The 17,064-nt window shown below is 42.4% G+C and overlaps 3 protein-coding genes and 1 non-coding gene across 4 annotated transcripts; 3 read left to right on the top strand and 1 right to left on the bottom strand.

Moving 5' to 3' along the window:
* Positions 1 to 412: 412 nt before the first annotated feature.
* On the top strand, positions 413 to 2,871 carry BDB00DRAFT_754876 (Fungalysin metallopeptidase-domain-containing protein; the record flags this gene model as incomplete). The annotated part of the gene is made up of 6 exons (XM_053118789.1): positions 413 to 640; positions 807 to 1,523; positions 1,583 to 1,625; positions 1,698 to 1,787; positions 1,877 to 2,202; positions 2,377 to 2,871. The coding sequence occupies 6 exons, from the start codon at positions 413 to 415 to the stop codon at positions 2,869 to 2,871; spliced, it is 1,899 nt and encodes a 632-aa protein (XP_052984748.1).
* A 1,586-nt stretch (positions 2,872 to 4,457) lies between these two features.
* Positions 4,458 to 7,869, top strand: BDB00DRAFT_755038 (P-loop containing nucleoside triphosphate hydrolase protein; the record flags this gene model as incomplete). Its single annotated transcript, XM_053118803.1, has 6 exons — positions 4,458 to 5,339; positions 5,403 to 5,550; positions 5,621 to 5,683; positions 5,892 to 6,904; positions 6,994 to 7,455; positions 7,534 to 7,869. 6 exons carry the CDS (start codon positions 4,458 to 4,460, stop codon positions 7,867 to 7,869), a joined length of 2,904 nt encoding a protein of 967 aa, XP_052984747.1.
* BDB00DRAFT_800444 (surface antigen-domain-containing protein) lies at positions 7,764 to 9,610 on the bottom strand. The gene is made up of 4 exons (XM_053121785.1): positions 9,550 to 9,610; positions 9,423 to 9,473; positions 9,018 to 9,344; positions 7,764 to 8,940 (listed from the first exon to the last, which is right to left on the bottom strand). The coding sequence occupies exons 1-4, from the start codon at positions 9,559 to 9,561 to the stop codon at positions 7,936 to 7,938; spliced, it is 1,395 nt and encodes a 464-aa protein (XP_052984746.1). The 5' UTR covers positions 9,562 to 9,610; the 3' UTR covers positions 7,764 to 7,935.
* Positions 9,611 to 12,783: 3,173 nt separating this feature from the next.
* BDB00DRAFT_t6 lies at positions 12,784 to 12,856 on the top strand. Its single transcript has one exon. It is a non-coding gene; the product is annotated as a tRNA-Lys (tRNA).
* Positions 12,857 to 17,064: the final 4,208 nt, after the last annotated feature.

The raw sequence follows: 17,064 nt of genomic DNA, 5'->3' as shown, positions 1-17,064 counted from the left end.
CTTTAATCTCTAGTAAGAAGGAATGACGAGTCTAAGCGTTATCGCAAATCCACGTCATGTGCTGCGCTGTGGGAGGGGAGGGATTAGTGAAAGTAGATAAAGACTCAGAATCGTGCTTTTGATTGCACCTTTCTCTCTTTTGCATAATCCTCTTCTTTTAACTCCTCCGCACACACGCACACACACATATACACATATATATTATCCCATCATGCGTATCACATCAGCCATTATACTGGCGTTAAGTGCCATGTCAGCAACATTAGGCGCCTCGATTCCCCACCACCAGCACCATGGCCCAACAGCATATCAGAACTTTGGTCCTAATATCCCGCGTACATTCGTCGCAAACTATCACGAGCAGCAACAAGATGACTGGTTTCATCCATCCATGGCTGACGATCCTGTAGTGATGGCCACCTCGCTAGCTTCTGCCAAGCTGGCGCAAGGATCGGATTATTATGTCCAGACCCATTACACAAGCGACATGAGCGGTGCTTCACATGTGTTCCTGCGTCAAAAAGTGAACGGCCTGGAAGTGCTCAACGGCCGTATGAATATCAATTTGGACAAGAATAACCAGGTGGTGTCGTATGGCAATTCCTTTGTTCGTCCAATTGAACGATCCTGGTATCTTGACGTAAGCTCTTTTGTTCGTTTTCTTTTTTCCGTGATGTTTTTTTGTGATACTAAAAAACAGGAGGCGCGTGTGTATATAGGCTATCCAACGTGGTTTTCAAGTCGTTTCCCATCGTCTACTCCAGACTTCATTCAGTAGCCATGGCAGCACCAGCCATAAAGACCAGCAATACCGATTTATTAATACGCCTGCCGTAGTTTCCCCTGAAGAAGCTATCGGATCGCTTTTGGCAAGTGTGCGTCTGCGCCTTCCGGATCCCACGGTTACAGTCAACCCATCAACATTTATTCCCATGGCAACGTTGATGCCATCTAGCAAAGATAAAGACAGTGGTGCTGCCGCAACGCTGCTATACGAGCATGTACCCTTTGCACTATCGCCAGTGCAGGTACGCAAAGCATATATGCAGCTCGAATCGGGCCACCTGGCTCAGGTATGGGATGTGGAGATTGAAATGGCGGACCACTGGTACAATGCTCAAGTGAATGCACACGACGGCACGCTGGTCGGCCTTGTGGACTGGGTGGCCGATGTATCAGATGTGTACTACAACGTGATTCCCTTTGGCTTCAATGATCCGTCAGCAGTCGATCAAGTCCTGGTCCATAACCCATATGACGAGTTTGCCAGCCCAGAGGGATGGCATGCACAAGGCACTTTGGAGAGCGGTCATGCGCTGATCTTTAATGTTACCATTGGCAATAATGCGTATGCGCATACGAATCCTGATGGCGGATATAGCTGGGAGCAGAATTATAGGCCGAGTGGCACAATTGGAGATACGGGTGATATTACGTTTGATTATAAGGCTGATTTCCATGACCAAGAACCCGATGAATATGAGGATGCTGCGGTGACAAACTTATTTTATTGGGTTAATACGGTAAGAAAATGCATATTATTTTTTCAGTTACAACACAAATGTAACTTTGTTTTGTTCAGGCACATGATCTGTTCTATCGATACGGATTCGATGAAAAGGCCGGTAAGTATATTTTGGGTCAAATCAATATATAGCCAAAGATGCTCTCTTAATAAATCCTGCTCTTTCTTCTAGGTAATTTCCAACAAGACAACCTCGGTCGTGGTCGTCCTGGTGACGACTGTGCCGGTGATGCTGTCATTGCAAACGCACAAGATGGCTCAGGTACAGACTGTGAGAGGGAAAGTGTAATTTACTAAAGCAGTAAAAAAAAATAATGGGGAAATAAGGTTATTAATTATGTCACCATGCAGGACGGAATAATGCCAATTTCGCTACACCACCTGACGGTCGTCATGGCAAAATGCGCATGTACGTGTGGGACCAAACGAAGCCTATGCGCGATGGCGACTTTGAATCGGGCATTGTCATTCACGAATACACACACGGCGTCTCTAATCGGTTGACCGATAGTCCTAAAGACGTCAACTGCTTGGGTTGGGGCGAAGCCGGCGGTATGGGCGAAGGCTGGGGTGACTTTGTTGCGACAATCATCCGGATGACCGTCAATGATACACGTGAGTCTGATTTCGGTATGGGTGATTGGGCCAATGGTGGCGATGGTATCCGCAAATACAAGGTAAATATGTATTCTACTTACTGTTTATCTACATGCCTCTCTCTGGGTGGGGAAGGGAATGGGGGGTTGATTTGAGAACGTACACGGACATGAGATAAGGATGATGACGACTGTTTTGTTTATATTGGATGATCAATAATGATGACTAAATGATGCGAATGACTGATAACACAGTACTCGACCAGCAAAAAAACCAATCCAAGCACATACAAGATTATGGACGGATTTGAATACTGGGGCGTACATGCCAAGGGCGAGGTCTGGGCAGAGATGCTATATGAAGTATACTGGAACTTGGTCGATAAGCACGGCTTTACGACCGAATGGTTCCCTCCAACGCCGGACAAGAACGGCGATCTGAGAAAGGCTCGTGAACATATCCTTTCGCATGGAAACACACTGGCATTGAAGCTTGTAATCGAGGGCATGATGCATCAGCCGTGCAACCCTTCCTTTGTCGATGCGCGTGACGCTATCTTGCTCGCTGATAAGCATCTGACTGGCGGCGAAAATCTCTGCCCTATTTATCAAGCATTTGCCAAGCGTGGTCTCGGTTTTGAGGCCGGTTTGTTCAAGGAAGGCCCCTGGCTTGAGCGACGAGAAGAAAGCTTCATCGTCGAGCCTGGTGTGTGCAATGACGACGAGTCAGAGCAATATAACTATTATTAGACTTTGATTTCTCTGCACACCCAATTTCCTCCTGCTATAATTCCTATTATTAGTACGTGGCATCATTGTAATGATGTTTGAGTACCTACACCCACTTACTTCACCTCTTCTTGTTACCTTTTTAACATCATTCGTCTTTTCTTTGCCCATACACCATATACTGCTTTAGCTGTACTTTTTTTGTGGTCTTCTTCTTTACGAGGTTTGAAGATCCAGAGATAAGCCATTGCTGTTGTTACGTTTCCCTTCCCCTTGTTGGTTTTTTTCTGTTGTAGTAAGCTTTTTTATTTGTCTTTTATTCTTCTCTTCTACTTTTTCTCCTGCTTTTCTTCTATAGTCCCACTCCTTATTCATTTTGTTTATATTCTACACTATAAATTAAGCTTTGATGATGCGTTATTATTGTATAATGCAATGATGGCTCGTAGCTGAATGATTATGCTATTGTGGACGTTTTAAGTTCCTTTTATTCTTATTTATGTGGAAACCCAGCATGATTAAGTTAAGTAAACGAGTATTGGCTTTGAATGCTAAAGTTTGACGAAAACGCAGAATAAGTACACTAGAAAGTTTCGCACTTTTCGAAATTACGAAATCAGACATTACTAAAATTCGGGTTATATCAGCCGGTTCACTAGATATATACACTGGCTGTTTGAGCAACGATTACTTTTGATTCAAGGGAGAGCGCAAGTACTCAAGAGAGCGAGTTCAATCCATACTTCGATTGATACTATTGTTTTTGATTATGTTATCTTCTTTTACTAAACTGTTTTCTGCCAGCTATTCCATTGAAGAAATTTATTTACCTGCCAGCACAGCGTTTGTTTGAGCATAGTAATCAACTCTAGCCGTAGACAGTACACGCATACACCTAACCACGTTTAGCTTAGCCCAAGAGATACTACAAACTAGCCGAGATTTTTTACGGCTGAAGATAGCCGAGGTAAAGTGACAATTCGCTCCAAATCGCTGTCCGTGTTAAGGCCACGAAACTTTGACGAAGTGATCTGCGTAAGTTTTATATTACCGTATATCTACTCTTTGACACTGACAGTGGATACATGTTCACCTTTTAGCAACAGAATCTTAAGATGATGTATGCCGTCAATTTATAATAGTGTAACCACACGTTTCCACAACATGTAATAAATCTGTCAAAGCGCACTTGGATTTCGAATGTGACGCGGGCACCAGCGCGTTCTAATTTTTTCTGCCGATTCGCGTTTTGGATCGCAACCGCGTTCTGCAACTATCTCTCTTTACCTTCGTCCTCATCCTTCCCCTCTTCTTACCACCCCAACGTCTCATACATAATGAGTGATTCAAATAAGAAGCGACGCTTCTTCGACGAAGATGCCGACATGATGCCTGCACGCCGTATTCCCCGGGTCCAGCCTGCTGAGGACGATTCCCAACCAGAATCCCCGGTTACTTCGTCGCCGCAGCCAGAACCCATGTGCATTTCGCCTGCACGACCCACAAACAGTGACCCAAAAATTCAGCAGTTCCGCGACTTTGTTGGCGACGAAGCAAGTGATGCTGAACTAGACAGGCTGCTCAATGCTTTTCGAGGGGATGTGCAAATGGCAATCAATGCTTATTTTTCACGCGCGATCGATGAGCCCCCGCCTGCCAGTGCAACTACTACGTCTTCTACATCTTCAGCTACCCCAACGGACTCGCCTCAAAAACAGTACCTAGGCGAATGGTATATTGAAGGATTTTCAATGGTCAATGGAGACAGTCCAGTCAAGGAAGGAGACAAAGTGGTAATTGAACGATCCAAGCAAGCAGCTACTTCACCTACCACCTACCGACGCAACCGGGCTGGTGGTTCACGACGCACGGCCGAAAATATCATAGTCCGCTTTTCAACGACGGAAGGACGCGAAGTTGGACGACTCAAGGCAACAAAGACCATATCGAAGCTACTCGACCTGGATATATGCGCGTTCGACGCTGACATTGTGATTTGTCCACCCAAGCTACAAACCGGCACAGATATAATTTTGCGCATCAATTGCTATTTCACCGAAAAAGCATTCACAACAGATATATTGGCATCCTCTCCGAGTGATGACCAGGATAGACCTGTTTTCGATCGGTCGGTAGAGACGCAGCAAGAACGTCTGGCGCAGGAACGAACATTAGCTGTTTTGGAACTGTTGAATAAAATCAACCTGAAGCCAACACGATCAGCTATGCAGCGCATGAATATGAAGGTTGGCCGGAACGATGACGAGGCACGCAATCAACTTGCACAGTCGATATCAACGGCACAATCATTACAAGGTCGTTCTGGCGAGCCGACAGAGGAAGATGGAATTGATGAACCTGAGGAAAAGGAGGTCACAAAGGAACAGCTGGATTCGATCTACGAAAAAGCCCAAGTGTTTGACGGACAGATTATGCCTATGGATACACCAAATCAAATGGCGCTATCACTCAAGCCATATCAGAGAAGGGTAAATACAGATGCTACTTTCAGAGTATTGGTAATATATGAACAGGATACTGAGCATAATTAGGCACTTGGTTGGATGGTCCACAAAGAATCTCTGGACCACGAAAATGAAGACAAGAATTTACGAGCAATGCATCCGTTATGGGAAGAGTATACGTTTTCTCGTAGCACTAATGGAAAATCAGATTACTTCTACTTTAATCCATATTCAGGTATGAGGATGGTTTGCATTGCATAGAACGATAATGATAAGAAGCGCCAGTACTAACTTGGCATCAAAAGGGCAATTAAGCTTGCAATTCCCTGAGTTGGAAAGTCAAGAACGAGGTGGCATCCTTGCAGATGGTAAGTTCCGCTGTAATCCAGTTTGATGGTCACTTTGAAATATGCGTTTATTATAATTGCTGAAATATCCATATGAAAAAACGTTTACTAGAAATGGGTTTGGGCAAGACGATCGAAATGCTCAGTTTAATCCATCAAAACAAATTTATAACTGGTTCAACACCCGTTCCAGCCGACCAAGCATCATCTTCTCCAACGACACTCGTAGTGTGTCCCATGTCGCTTCTGGCACAATGGCGTGATGAACTTGTTCGTGGATCAAAGCAAGGCTCTATTCGCGTGGAGGTATATTATGGCGACAGCAGAAACGCTAATTTGCAGGAGCAGCTTTGTCGATGGGATGGGTCAGCACCGGACGTACTTGTCACGTCGTACGGTGTGGTAATGAGTGATTGGAACCGTTCCAATGAAGCACTCTCTACCATTAACTTTTGGCGCATCATTTTAGACGAAGCACACCAAATTAAGAACCGCACGAGCAAAACATCACGTGCTTGTACTGCACTCAAAGCATCTCGTCGGTGGGCCGTTACAGGTACACCGATCCAAAACAAATTAGAAGATCTTTTTGCGCTTGTCCGATTCCTGCGACACGAACCATGGTCCAACTACACCTTTTGGCGTGCATTCATCACGATACCGTTCGAAAAGAAGGATCCGCGTGCGCTTACGGCTGTCAAGACGGTCCTCGAGCCTATCGTGCTTCGACGAACAAAGGACATGCGCGATATCAACGGCAATCCCATGGTACAACTTCCACCCAAAGACGTCAACATTGAATATCTCCAGTTTTCCGAACCCGAGCAAGATATTTATGACTCAATATACAATGACTCCGAGACCAAGTTTTCTCACTTTTGCGCTGCTGGCCAAGCGCTCACCAATTATGCCTCGATATTCCAACTGTTGATGCGTCTCCGCCAAGTCGCGTGTCACCCCTACCTTGTTTTGGGCAAGTCAGAAAAGCAGGACAGCATCCACACTAAAGATGGTGGCATTACATCCTTGGACGATTTGGTCAAGAAGTACAGCAACAAGGAGGACTCTTATGGCTCCAATGTTCTCCAGCAGCTTTTGACCCGGGAGCGAGGAAACAGCGAGGATGGTGAAGTGGATGGGATTTCCGAAGAGTGTCCTCTCTGCTATGAGATAGTGGATACAAAGCTACTACTGCCATGCATGCACATGTATTGCCGCGGCTGCTTAACGGAGTATTTTCAGGTAAGTTGGACAAAACACAATACCTGGGAGTTATTGTGGACCAACAACAGATGAGGATAATGTATAACCTTTTCGCTATATTGATGTAGAAAAAAGAAGACCAAGGCCTACCGTACGATTGTCCGTCCTGTCGTAAAACAGTTGACCAAGCCGAAGTTGTGCAGCTCACCACAACCTTCCCTGACCCCTCGCTACCATCCTCAGCAGACATACCATCTACCCCACGAATTGATGTTAGTCAAGCCATCGGTGGATACAAATCGTCTGCCAAAATCGACGCATGCTTGAACCACTTACGGAAATACGTACGTGAGGGCCTCAAGACTGTTGTCTTTTCGCAGTTTACGCAGTTCCTAGACATCATTGAGCTCGCACTCCAACGAGAAAATATTCAGTTCACACGACTCGATGGCAGACAACCCCAGGCGCAACGCGAGAAAGTGCTGGTCAGCTTCTCTAACACGCAACAGAACATAGATGTACTGCTTATTAGTTTACGAGCCGGTGGTGTCGGTTTGAATTTGACTTGTGCAAGCCGCGTACTTATGATGGTAAAAAAACAACGCGTTTTCCTTGTTGCAAAAGGCTCGGCAAAGTCTCAAAAGCACTTACGACCTCCGAACATGTAGGATCCATGGTGGAATTATGCTGTTGAAGCACAAGCCATTGACCGTGTGCACCGCTTAGGACAAGATAATCCAGTTATTGTTACACGCTTTATCATGCGAGATACAGTGGAAGAACGTATATTGGAGATTCAAGAGAAGAAGCACGACCTTGTGAACAAACTCTACATGTCCAAAGAGGAAAGCAAGGCCGAGAAGATGAATGATCTCCAGATCCTATTTAGAACACGTTCTGCAAGCAGTAACCACAACAACAATCACAGAACCACCACGAACAACGATAATCTTAACCCCGCATCATCAGCATCATCATCATCCTCGACGAACATGTCAACATAATCAAATCTTCAACCGTTTGTTCTAGATAGTTTTGAATATGGTTGTGCTTTTTTTCTTCTTTTTCAATTACAAAAAGTCTATACCGACGCCTAATTGCAAACCACGCTTCACCAAGTCTCCTCGAGCAGCTGTTAGTGGAATACAATAGTTTAATTCTAGACGAGCAATACTGTGGCGATAAATGAGACCGAATCCGACGGCGACACTGGGTGATTGTATGAGGGATCGTGCTGTGTCTTGTGCGTTTGTACCAATCTTCCAAGGCACCAACGTGCCTGCATTGACGAATGCATGTGCTCTTAATGGTTTGTCTTCGTATTTCGGTAACGGTGATATCGCGCTGAAGCCTGCTGCCCAGTATGCATCACCGCCTAATGCATCCCGATAATCGCGAGGTCCAACACCAGCCGTTCTGAAGCCTCGGATCGACAGAGGACCACCAAGCATAAACTTGTCAGATACTGTTGCAGATTCCGCAGCCATGAATCCAGCTCTGAGTCCCATACTCAATACCAAACCCGGGTGAACACCCGTCCATTGTCCTTCTGAATCCTTAAGCAGCTGTCCACCACCGATGCGATGGCAGTATTGAGTTTCGAGCTGTGTCTTGAAGAATTTGGTATTGCCAAAACCACCTGCCAGTTCTTGTGTGCATTTGACGTAGTGGCCTGTTGATGGCAGCAACATGTTGTCTCGGCGGTCGTGCATAAATACATGGCGAATGGATGTTTTTAATGTATGACCGGCTTGTTGGCGAATGCTGAGCGATGCGGTGTCTGCGATGCGATCGATATTCCGCCAGGTGCAGTCGAGACCGAGCTCGTGATAACCGTAGCGCGACACACCTCTATACCGTAACCCGGCACCCTTTGCTACTTCTTCATATGAGCTGTATAGTGTGTTGTTTTGAACGACGCTGTGGGCGTTAATATCGACCTTGGCATCGGGTGATCCTTGGATTGGTTTGGATAAGGCGAATTGAAAAGCGGAGCTGTTGCGTGTGCCGAAGGATGCGGATGATTCCAACATTTCTGCTCCACCTAATACGTTGCGTACTGTAATCGATCCATTCTACATACACATACATGCTCTATTTAATATCTTTCCCTCAATACAGATACAGTAGTAAAATGAGCTCTAGTCCATACCATATTGCCTTCATTGTTACCAATCTCGGTGCCGGTTTTGAGAAATACTCGACTCTTTTCCTTGACTTGATATAAGACGTTAATAGATCCAGGAGCCGCCAGCGGATCCGTGTCCGTTGCGCGATCGAGTAATACTTGAACGTCTTCAAAAATATCGAGCCGGATCAATTGTTCGGCGATCGCTTGTGATTGGTTTACGACATCGGCTACTGTTTTGCTGTCAATAACGGGTTGGGTGACAGTTGTTAGGAAACCGGGTCGTGTAGCTTTCGCACCAAGAATGGTAACGGCATTGACGTGAGCGGGCGATCCTGCTGTAGCAGAGAGCTATACATATGTATTGTGTTGATCGTTAAAAAAAACTGAACGATTTTTAGCACAAGCACAAGAACCTTTGATTCTTACCACGCCAAAGAGTCGACGCGCTGCCGCCCGCTGTTGTTCACTTATATCCAGCTACATTCGTTGTAAATTTTCGTTAATATACTTTCTTTTAATAGATCGTTTGCCGCCTTCTATAATGAAAACTCACGTTTGGGTCCATGAGTTCGCGCGTCGTTGTTTTGACTTTGAGATAAACCAACAACCTACTTTATTGTCGGAACACAAATTTACGCTCATAGATAAACCTGCCAATTAAAGTTGTAAAAGCAACAGCACGCTTGACAACATTTACAGTGTGTCTGTTATCAGTGTTAATCCTCTCTTTACACATCGACATTGATTTGATAAAATAAACCAATTGACCCTTCAATCAACTTGCGTCTTACTTGGCCAAACGAAGCAGCACACTTGTACCATTTTGAACAGAAAAGAGCCATATCTCCTTGTTGTTATATTCCAGCCAGTACAAGTAGGAAAACGTAGCTTTGAGTACATGAAAATCAGAAACTGTAATTGGAATATTATGGATCGGTACTTGTTGACCAGTAATACATATATTAAGCCATTCAATAAAGGAAATAATATAGTGTAATGAGATATATTATGTTAACCATGCTTTCAATCATCATCTCTATTTAACCATGAACTGATATCCTCTCATTCTCGTCAAGATGGTATATCTAAATAAAAAGAGAAAAATAAATGAAACTGAGTCATCCATCATCCTCTTCGTCATCACTCAGCTCAAATAGATGATTGGAACTAGCAGGCATGCAACATCATTCAAGGCTCCTAGACTTAGCAGTTCGAGGAGAAAAAGGCCATTCCATAAGATTTACATCATAGGCCAGTGAATTGGTAGCTGCCATAAATTATCACATTCCGCTTTCAACAATACTTATCACCTACCTTTGCAAAGCAAAATATACAGCTACACCTGGATGGAAGCAGTTGATGTTGCTCTTTATGGATAGTGGTAGAATGAGAGCGGATCTATTGATAGATGCATATTAATCACTCAACCTCGTGCATTGAGAAATTATTAACCTCCATAAAGGCTGCTTGGTACAGAACTTCAAATCCTTACATGATACTGTTTTGTGTTTACTGTAGATATGCTCGGGCGCAGCATTATTTCCTATTATTTTGCCAGACATTATATGAGTCGATGCTCTTACTGTCATTGTTGCGGTTATGAAGGCATCGGACACTTCAATGTTCTACCTGCAGTCCAGCCATTTCTCCAGCTAAACAGACTTTAAACTGATTTGAACGGGTGTACGCGAGTGTTATCATGTGCCGAGAAATTGCGGGAATGTGTAATTCGGTATCATGGAGAAGAGACTATGTAGTTGTATGTTTGTTTGGGAGTGGATAATGTGAAAGGACATGATGTGTTGCATGTTGCTTAAATAAGAAATAGATGAACTGGGTATAACAGTCGACCATAGTGGTTATTAGATGTTGTGCTTGATGGAAATCATGAGCCATATACTATACTATCAGATGGCTGTCGATATGGCTCGTTAACGGGATAGTATAAGTTTGACTATATAGTGTTGAACAAATGAGACTAGTCTGTCATTCACGATGTTTGTTCCCCCCCTGCCTTGTGAGGTGATGGACTTTTCTGCGGCGCAGCGAATCGGTAATCAAATGGCTTTCGAAGAAGCATTTCCTGGGAGTAGGATCGCGCCGCCGAGCCTTCTTCGAAGCTGTTGTTATCACTGGCGACAAAGAATATGAAAGTTTACCAGCAACTACGCTGTTACATCACCGGAACAAGTGAGGGCTTTCTTGATCTGGTAAGCACTATGTTTAGTGTTGGTACTGAGTAGCGTTTCGAACAAGCTGTGTGAGCACATTCGCAACGATTATCCAAACGCTAGACGCTAGTTAATGTCATGTCTGACATGGCTAGCATCATAATGAAATAAGTGGACGACAGTCCAAGCTTATCTGAGGATATTCTTGACCACGGAATGACAACAACAACGTAATACCTAATATATTTTATTTTATCAGAGTTATTTCGAACATTACTAGGACAGAATAAAAGCAGTAGTGTTCATGTAGTACAGGAACTCATTTCGATTTTCATTTAAAAAGTGTTTCAAAGCATTCGTCTATTGTCTCATTTTATTATTGCAATAATTATCACATCCGGAACATAGCTGGCAGAAACAAAGCATGGTAGATTCTTCCATTGTTGTTGTGATGGTTGTGATGGTGAGATTAATTGAGAAGCTTAAAAGGATGTAAGGCGGAAAGTATAAAAAATGCCCTTTTTTCTTTCTCACCACTATCCTTCTTATATACTACTTTTACTCGCAAAACCAATAAACAACACATCGAGCACACTTCTTCAAAGTAATAATGGCTATGTACTTTTTGATACGAAGTGCCATAGTTGCATCATATTATCTTGGCTATGTACTTTTTAAAGCGAAGTGCCGTACTTGCATTAAAAGTGTGCTGCCACTCTTTGCTTATACTGAAAATACATGTGCACCTAAACCATTTTGATGGCCGCTTTTTTTATGCAAGTGCTACGTACATGCGAGTTGTTCCAGTAGTAGCAGGTACACTTTTCTACTCATACAGCACATGTATGCACATATTGCAATATAACCCCCCCTCCCCCAAATACCACCAGTTCCTTTTCCTTATTACAGAACTGCTTAAGAAACTGCTCCTGTATCTTTATTACATACCGAGCATCATCTGATCTTAACATCTACCACCAACTTCATCGCACAATGGCATCGAGCTCGCAAATATATTTTTATTTTCCCTCTTCTACATTCTGTCTCTGATACTAATGACCGAAGCCCCTTTTTTAAATACTGATACAACAGAGCTTTACTGACACAAATAAAATGTGTACGTTGAACAACTGCAGCGTGCTCTTACAGACACTTGCAGAAGTCCTTTTTCTTTGTTGTTACCGCTAGTTTAGTGCTGTTCCTACCAGATTTTCTCAGCATATTATCCTTGCAGTGGCTTACAGAGCACACCCCTGTTTTTTCTACCCATATGATACAGTGCCATTTCTAACTGCTTTCTGCTCAAATCCTAGGGGTGCAAACTGTATGCTTTCCCTTAACCTAATATTTTTGAAAATAACCCACATATCTACTGTGTTATTTGACCACTCCTGTATGAGTGATAAGAACAGCTTATAAAAATTAATAGTAATCTGTATACCTATTTAATAAATATCATTTTACTTTTACAAAATAATATTAAAAATTTTCCATATTTTTATAAAGACTTAAGAGCATTTCTGGTGCTGCGTGCTACTGCTGCTGCTGCGTGCTGCTGCTGCTGCAGTATCATTTGTTGCGCTATATAAATGCCAGAGATTGTAAATACAACAACCGCCCGGCTAGCTCGATTGGCAGAGCGTGAGACTCTTAATCTCAAGGTTGGGGGTTCGATCCCCCCGTTGGGCTTCAATCAGTTAGTCTCTGATTATAGAAATCCTTTTGTGTTTTGCGAAAAGACCATTTTCTGACATATTTTCGTCGTCCTTTTTTGATTTCCCTCGTTTTGAAGTGATTATTCTATTTCTCTTTGTTTGTTGTATTAGTACTTATCTATTTCGAGCCACATTGATAACGGTAAGAAGTTACTGTTATCGTATATTTCGTTAACTGCATATTTACCGATCATTGTTGTTGAACCGTAAGCCAAACAAAAAAAAGCATCTGAACATGTATACCCGCACATACACGACGTAGGAGCTGTCGTTTTTTATATTATCAATGCTTTTGTTAGATGGTAACATAATCATAGAAAGATATGACTGTTAATCTTATACAGCTTCGTAGCCGTATACTATTGTAGACGGTGCAAATAAATGAGTTCAGTGATCTTATTGAGATAAAGCGTGTAATAACACGAGGAGAACGAAAATACACTAAGTAGAGAAATTCAGTGCAGCTGCATGCAATACAGAAAGGAAGACATGAAAATTGATATATCTCTTTTTACAAAATCAATAACAGCAGACATCGTAGCAATAGCTAGCATTGGAAGTGTAACTGAGTAAAATAAACAGCACCTATCATATTACTCTGTTTCAGTAGATGAATCTCACAAGTCATGAAATAATGTTATATTCTTTTGTTTTGTTCCTACTTGTCGCGAGAAACGGATGGTTGATTCCTTAACGCTATTTCCTATTGGAAAGCAAAAAACCTATATAAGTAATGGGTTACCCTGAGTAATAAATATACCGTGCTAGTAAGTTAGTTATCTTCTGTTTCTTCAAAAATAAAAATAAATAAATAGTAGCAAAAGATAGAGCAGAGCGATAGGTTATGAAGAAATCCCGGCTTAAATCTTGCTATTACTACACATATTTGATTATATAATAGAGAATTCCTAACATGTCTAACCGTAGATGCTGAACTTTTGAAGGAGCTTCAGTAGTAGCAGCTAGATGTTTACTTCTTCTTATGTGTTTCATTAAAGTGCAACAACGCAAATTAAGTCAAAAGAAATTCTTTGCATTATCGCCTGCTCATCAATTATTTAAGCAGTAACTTTTGTCTGTAAAACACACTTTGCCATAGAGTGTGAAATCTCTTGAAAATAAGACACTAGTAGCTGTACGTAACGGCTGTCCTAGAAGTTACTAAAGGCTTTTGATTAGAAATCCTCATCGCAAGACTAGCTGCTAGCTTTCTTTTAGCATCGCGTCATCATTAGCTAATCCGTTTCGAAAGTTGTCAAAAGTCGCTTCCAGAACTATCAATCGATTGTATGATTTAGCAGGAGTTATAAAAGTTGAAGGCAGTATGAAAGGTAGAGGATGCGGTGTTGTTGATTGTATACCTTTTATTTAGTTTTTTCTTGGAAAAGCAAAGGATCGCTCAGTGCTTTGCACAGATGATAACGTTTTCTGCGCGATTCTGCAACAGTGGCAACATCAGCACATAAACAAAATTGTTCATTTCTCATAAGAAATTCAGATAGCTTTTTCCCCTTACTACTGGTACATGTTTGATAGAATAAGCATAAGAGTGAGCTTTTACCAATAGAGTGTAGAGTTTTTTACACTGTGATCGTTACAAGTAGCTTTTTAAAATGCTTAAAAACACAATACCAAATGTGCTATGGTAGTTATCATTTCAATTTTCTGTCTGTATTATTGTTAGTTATGTCTATGCTTCGCAGATACATTCTTCCCTTGATGTTTTCCAACTGTTGTGAGCTAACAGCATATACTTTATTTCGATCATCATCCTATTTTGGAATTTGCTGTCTGTAGTAACGGACTGTAACAACTACGTATTATACCGCTAATAGTTTAAAAAACAACATATTTTCATCAGTAGAAGCTAAAGAACGTGTGCTATTGTGTCATACGTAAAATCATTTTCTTGAATTAATTACAGTATCTGATTATTACTAATTATATTGCATGATTTTTTAGGGCGAAGTAATTGTAAATCGGCGGAAGAAGGTGTCTACTACCACATATAGAGAACGTCATCTTTTTCCATACAAACCAAAGTTCAGGCAAGCATCCTATAAATACACACAACAATCTCAATCTCTGGGCACGGTAGTAAAGTAGTAGTAGCACGATACAAATAAGTTATAAACCTTGATTGTGATTACGGCTTGTTGTTGTGGTGGAAAAGAAAGCCTTCGTTTTCATTATTAATAGTAAACTACTGTACTTTGAGAAGCTTCTTGATATTAAACAGAAAGTCAAAGTATATAGTGAAACAGCCATTACTTGATATAATGATAGGGCTCATCGTCGAAATATTAGGATTGAGTATGCTTTGTTGAGAAATTGGTATATTGCTTGTCTGCCCAGAAATAAGAGATTCCGTCCTTGGCATGATCATCATGGATCATGGTCATCATGGTCATCAGTGAAATACTTGTGTGACCAGAGCTCAGCAGTATGATTGTCTTTTGCTGATATTCTGGGCCCCAAAAGGAAACGATTATCAAATCTCTTTCTCTATCCACTTTAAAGGAAATTGGGAGCAAACAGCAAAAAGCAAGGCCAACGTTCACGGGATGAAGAAGTGAGAATCTTAAAGAAGTAGATAAGGCCTTGTAGACAGAGTATCAAATGCCCTGTTTATATATTTTTATACAGTATGAAAAGTCGACAATACACCTCTTGGAAAGTTTTTTTTACCACCAAAAAAATATTCTGCTTCTTTTTTGTTAACCAATGAATTTCGAAAATTTAAACCCAAGTGACGTGATATTGAAATTCGTCCAAGCGAATTGAAATGGAAGTTTAGAATTCTTTTCGTTCTCTCTTAAAATAACCACACTGTCTCTTGTCTGACAATATAAAATAGGAGAAGTTGAGACCTTATCCACAATACGCCCTATATAATTCCAGCAACAATGACGCATTCATTTATTACACAGACAGCTGGCAATTATGGTCTTAACACACCATCGTCGTCTAGTACGGCAACGGCAGAGGATTCAGAAACACATGAACATACTAATCAGCAGCAGCCACAACCACAGCAGCAGCAACAGCAGCAGACCGAACGGCAACAGGAATCAACACGACGTTATATTCAATGGCGAGACGACGATGTCACTGTTTTATTAAGCGATCTTGAAAAGCCAGGTCATTATGAAAGTTGGAAAAACAACAATTCTGGATACAGCAAGCGCGTGGCTGAAGAAGTGTTTCGCAATATCATGTACCATGAAGCAATCAAGTTCAAGGTGCGCTGGTTGGAAAATCGTTACAGAAAGTGGGAAGAGCAGCTGACAGCCCCGGACGTGGTGAACGACGACCAAGCGAAGGCACAGCTTACAGGTGAGTACAAGTGAATTACCCTCCCTCCATCATGCACACGGTTTCGACTACACCTTCTATCACCGTTTCCGCCGGCCTGCCCCTCAAATTATTAATTACTCCTTAATTTTTGTTTTTGTGTGTACAATCTCTCACCAAACATGTATTCTCTTTTGCATTGCTATGCTAGAGAGAATGCGCAAAGATTTTACGTTCTATGACAGATGCAAGCGTGTCTTTGCGGAAAACAACAACGTCGAATCAACGACAGCAGCAGCAGCAGCAGCAGCAGCAGCAAGGAATGATATCAGCCACAAGGAAAACGGCCATCCAATCAAGACAAGCGCACAAGCCGAAGACTCAAAAGGTGATGCTAACACCGATAGACCATCGGCTCCTGAGCCAGCAAATTCATCTACCACGCCAAGACCGTCGTTATCAACAGCAATACGTACGCCTACGAGCAACAGTACGCATGATGCTGGTTTAACTACTGTAGCATCAACAGGAGCACCAGCACCAGCACCAGCACCAGCACCAGCACCATCAACATCAACACCAGCATTAAAGATACCCCGCTCATCAGAAGAGACAGCATCGCAACGATCATCATGGCAAGCATCTGCTGCCGATGATTATGTGCACCAGCATGATCAAGAACAGCAGCAGCAGCAGCAGCAGCACGCTTCAGGTTCTTTGGAGCATTATGACAGCAATTACATGACATCATCGATGTTTTCAAAGCGACGAAAGACTGGGTAAGCACACTAACCCGGTTGAAAGATTGGTTCTTATATGGCTACTAAACACACGGCGTTATACCAGACATCGCATATCCGATGGGATTGCAGAAGAACGACAGCTCAA

This window comes from Zychaea mexicana (genome assembly GCF_025766255.1).
Source record: "Zychaea mexicana strain RSA 1403 chromosome Unknown BDB00scaffold_5, whole genome shotgun sequence".
In the NCBI taxonomy this organism is placed as follows: Eukaryota; Fungi; Mucoromycota; class Mucoromycetes; order Mucorales; family Lichtheimiaceae; genus Zychaea; species Zychaea mexicana.
Note: the sequence above shows the minus strand (reverse complement) of the source record. Positions and strands in the feature narration are given on the sequence as shown.